The sequence below is a fragment of the Sebastes fasciatus genome, chromosome 24, assembly GCF_043250625.1.
Source record: "Sebastes fasciatus isolate fSebFas1 chromosome 24, fSebFas1.pri, whole genome shotgun sequence".
Lineage (NCBI taxonomy): Eukaryota > Metazoa > Chordata > Actinopteri > Perciformes > Sebastidae > Sebastes > Sebastes fasciatus.
In genome coordinates this window covers 961378-966044 of record NC_133818.1, presented here as the reverse complement: position 1 = coordinate 966044, position 4667 = coordinate 961378, and the positions used below count along the sequence as shown (strand labels likewise).

The 4667-nt window shown below is 43.3% G+C and overlaps 1 protein-coding gene across 1 annotated transcript in view; it reads left to right on the top strand.

Annotated features, from left to right (window-relative positions):
• The first annotated feature begins 298 nt into the window (after window positions 1-298).
• dnajc27 (DnaJ (Hsp40) homolog, subfamily C, member 27) overlaps window positions 299-4667 on the top strand; it is a 5456-nt gene continuing 1087 nt past the window's right edge. Inside the window, exons 1-8 of the mRNA XM_074627214.1 lie at window positions 299-504; window positions 1721-1803; window positions 1901-1970; window positions 2101-2265; window positions 2355-2477; window positions 2551-2711; window positions 3962-4142; window positions 4173-4667. The exon at window positions 4173-4667 is cut by the window's right edge and continues 1087 nt beyond it. Coding sequence (XP_074483315.1) covers window positions 415-504; window positions 1721-1803; window positions 1901-1970; window positions 2101-2265; window positions 2355-2477; window positions 2551-2711; window positions 3962-4094 — 825 coding nt within the window. The 5' untranslated portion in view covers window positions 299-414 and the 3' untranslated portion in view covers window positions 4095-4142; window positions 4173-4667. The remainder of the gene's footprint in view (window positions 505-1720; window positions 1804-1900; window positions 1971-2100; window positions 2266-2354; window positions 2478-2550; window positions 2712-3961; window positions 4143-4172) is intronic.

Genomic DNA, 4667 nt, shown 5'->3' with positions numbered 1-4667 from the left:
TTCCTGCCAGTCTCCTGGTCCAGTCCTCCAGTCCTCCAGTCCTCCAGTCCTCCAGTCCTCCAGTCCTCCAGTCCTCCAGTCCTCCACTCCTCCAGTCCTCCAGTCCTCCACTCCTCCAGTCCTCCAGTCCTCCAGTCCTCCAGTCCTCCACTCCTCCAGCAGGTGGAGGTGATGCTCCTCTAAGCTGGTTTACCAACCAACAATAAACACCCCAGAAGAAGAAGAAGGCAGGGCGGAAGTGGTATTTAGCTGCAACAACAACAACAGAACAGCTGTTAGCTTCATTAGCTTCTGTTAGCTTCTGTTAGCCTCTAGCTGCTAGCCGTTAGCTCTTCTCTCTGCAGCAGAACCTGTAGTATCCAGTAGAGCCTGATCACTCCACCAGAACCAGACCAGACCAGACCAGACCTCCTGATGGAATCCTCCAACATCCCGAAGAGACGAGACAACAAGAAGTCCCTGAGAGTCAAAGTGATCAGCCTGGGGAACGCTGAAGTAGGAAAAGTAAGGCATTAGAATCATTATATAATGTATAATATAATATAATATAATATAATATTATATTATAGATCAGCTGACAGCAGCTGGTTATAAACCTCACACTGATTCCAGCACCAGACTCCATATAAAAAACATCTACTTTCATGCTTCCTTGCTTATTGATGATATTAAAACACAGATTAACATTAATAAAGATGTTTTTCTAAAGAACAATGTGTCCTCTGAAATTCGGCTTATAAATTACTTCTTAATATTGAATAATTAGTGTTTTATGAACGTTTCTTCCTGCTGTGTTGATCCAGCAGCCAACCAAGTGAGCCAGATAAACAGGATGATATTGTAATGAAGCCTGGTGTGTAATGTGTTAATGTCTTAATATGTGTTAATGTGTTAATGTGTGAGCCGAATGTGCCAGGTCAGGGGTCAGGGGTCAGGGGTCAGCAACCTTTACTATCTAAAGAGATATTTTAGGCAAAAAAATAAATAAAAATCTGTCTGGAGCCACAAAACGTGATCATTGTGATGAAGGAAACACAGCTTATAGTCTCAGTATATAGTATATCAGTCTAATGCAGTGAGGGCCAAAGAGACAATGTACTACGGAGCATTAGGGCCACATTGAGGGAAAACACATCGGAGATTTACACAATAATGTCACAACTTTACGAGAATAAGGTCGTAATATTACTTTATAATATTGTGACTTTATTCTCTAAATCTCAGATGTTTTATTTCTCCTCAATGTGGCCCTAATACTCCGTCATACCGTCGTACCATAGACCTACAACGATGATCAATAATAATGAAAATGTAAACAAAGACCAGTTCTTGGTGTTTAAAGCTCCTCGGAGCCGCTGGAGAGGATCTGAAGAGCCTCATGTGGATCCGGAGACGCAGGTTGCTTAAAGACCTCTGTACCAGGAGAACCCAGACATTATAAATTAGTCTAATCTAATGATTCTAGAATAATCATGAATTATGTTTTTATACATTGAGGTTTAGTTCACTAACAAAGTACCCTAAAATTGACAAAATGTTCACTAAAGTTGGGCTTACATCTCGTTTGTTAAGATTAATATTCAGATTAAACAATCTGTTTTCTTTTGAACGTCTCTCCTGTTGTCTTCATTCAGTTGTTCACCTTTAAACTGATGGATTTGTGAATGGAGTCTGCCGTGAGAGCTGCTCTAGCTCATTATTAATACATTCTCCTTCTCAGAGCTGCATCATCAAACGCTACTGCGAGAAGAGGTTCGTTCCCAAGTATCTAGCCACGATCGGCATCGACTACGGCGTCACCAAGTAAGTACATGTACTCTGTGGGAACTATGTTAATATCCTAGTAGTAGTAGTAGTGGTAGTAGTACTAGTAATATTAGTAAAAGTGTGTTGTGTTCAGGGTTCAGGTTCGTGACAGAGAAATCAAAGTGAACATCTTCGACATGGCCGGTCATCCGTTCTTCTACGAGGTGAGTCTCTTCACCTTTATCTTCTTATTCTCTGATCTAAATTCTGTTCTAATCTTAATAACTTCGTGCTTGGCGTGCTTGGCGTGCTTGGCGTGCGTGGCGTGCGTGGCGTGCTTGGCGTGCGTCTCAGGTGCGTAACGAGTTCTATAAGGACAGCCAGGGCGTGCTGCTGGTCTACGACGTCGGCCTCAGGGAAAGCTTCGACGCCCTCGACAGCTGGCTCGGAGAGATGAAACAGGAAATGGGCTCTCAGGCCAACATGGACAGCATCGTGTTCATCGTTTGCGCCAACAAGGTGAGACTCGCACGCCGCCGCGGCGGGAACCAATCAGAAGCTGTGGTTCCTATAGAGAGATGCTGTACATGTTGACTTCCTGTTCTCAGGTGGACCTGACGAAGCGGCGGGTGGTGGACGAGGGCGAGGGCCGTCTGTGGGCGGAGTCCAGAGGCTTCACGTACTTTGAGACGTCGGCGCAGAGCGGCGAGGGAATCAACGAGATGTTCCAGGTAAACGTTCATAACCTTAATGAGAACTCATAAATGAATAAATGGTTTGATGACGTGGCGTTCCGTCTTTCAGGCGTTCTTCTCCTCCATCACCGACATGTGTGAGAACGGAGGGAAGCGCCCGGTGGCCGAGGTCAGCGTCGGCTTCACCAAGGAGCAGGCCGACACCATCCGACGCATCCGGAGCAGCAAAGACTCATGGGACATGTTGGGGGTCAAACCTGGAGCCACGCGGTGAGTTCAGATCAGTGGTTAACATCAGTCTGCACACAACTCAATACAAAGTATACTTATATCTTAAAATACATTAGTTATATTACTAAATACATAATATTTATATTACTAAAAATATATTATATTTATATAACTAAAAATATATTATATTTATATTACTAAAAATATATTATATTTATATAAGTAAAAATATATTATATTTATATAAGTAAAAATATATTATATTTATATAAGTAAAAATATATTATATTTATATTACTAAAAATATATTATATTTATATAAGTAAAAATATATTATATTTATATAAGTAAAAATATATTATATTTATATAAGTAAAAATATATTATATTTATATAAGTAAAAATACATTATATTTATATAAGTAAAAATACATTATATTTATATAAGTAAAAATACACTGAATACATCTAAAAATAAATGATATTTATTTACATTAATATGAACTCGTCATTCTGAGTAGTTGTACTCTCAGTTATAGTGGTATTATATTTTATTATACTCTGTTATAGTGGTAGTTATTATATATAGTATTATGTTATAGTAGTAGTTATATTATATGATGTAGTAGTTATATAGTAGTAGATATTATTCTATTCTACAACATGTGTTTTGTTTTTGTGTCTCCCGTTGGTTCCCTCCTGCTCGTTGGTTCCCGCCTGCTCGTTGGTTCCCTCCTGCTCGTTGGTTCCCGCCTGCTCGTTGGTTCCCGCCTGCTCGTTGGTTCCCTCCTGCTCGTTGGTTCCCGCCTGCTCGTTGGTTCCCTCCTGCTCGTTGGTTCCCTCCTGCTCGTTGGTTCCCTCCTGCTCGTTGGTTCCCGCCTGCTCGTTGGTTCCCGCCTGCTCGTTGGTTCCCTCCTGCTCGTTGGTTCCCGCCTGCTCGTTGGTTCCCTCCTGCTCGTTGGTTCCCTCCTGCTCGTTGGTTCCCTCCTGCTCGTTGGTTCCCTCCTGCTCGTTGGTTCCCGCCTGCTCGTTGGTTCCCGCCTGCTCGTTGGTTCCCTCCTGCTCGTTGGTTCCCGCCTGCTCGTTGGTTCCCTCCTGCTCGTTGGTTCCCGCCTGCTCGTTGGTTCCCTCCTGCTCGTTGGTTCCCTCCTGCTCGTTGGTTCCCTCCTGCTCGTTGGTTCCCTCCTGCTCGTTGGTTCCCGCCTGCTCGTTGGTTCCCTCCTGCTCGTTGGTTCCCGCCTGCTCGTTGGTTCCCGCCTGCTCGTTGGTTCCCGCCTGCTCGTTTCCAGGGAGGAGGTGAACAAGGCGTACAGGAAGTTGGCGGTGCTGCTGCACCCGGATAAGTGCGTTGCCCCCGGCAGCGAGGACGCCTTCAAGGCGGTGGTGAACGCCCGCACCTCGCTACTCAAGAACATTAAATAACAGCCACCTGATTGGACCTCTCAGACCAGGACTGACCAGGACTGACCAGGACTGACCAGGACTGACCAGGACTGACCAATCACAGCCGCCGTACCGACAGTGTTTATTTATTACTCTCTATATTTATATTTATATGTATTGAGCGTCTCGTGTGCCATGCTGCCGCCATGCTGCCGCCATGCTGCCGCCATGCTGCCGCCACAGTGCTGTCTGCCAACCGAACGTCTAACCTTCAGTTTCCACCTGGAACTCATTTATCACCTTTTATCTCCACTGTACGGAAGACCAAGAGCGCCACAACCAACAGGAAAATATTTCCCTCTGAGATTAACGTCACGATTATAAAACAAATCTTTAAATTCTTCCAAATCATCAGATCAAGTTTAAACTCAGAGATTAAAGTTAGAATTCTGGGATTAAAGTCCAATTTAGATTTAGTCAGAAATCTGAGAATATAAATATGTCAAACATGTCGATTACAAAAAGTCATAACTCTAAATCTAAAGTTATATTCTTCAATTCAAGAACTTGGAAGGAAAACAGTTCACATACATTTTGAGATTCAGAGATTAA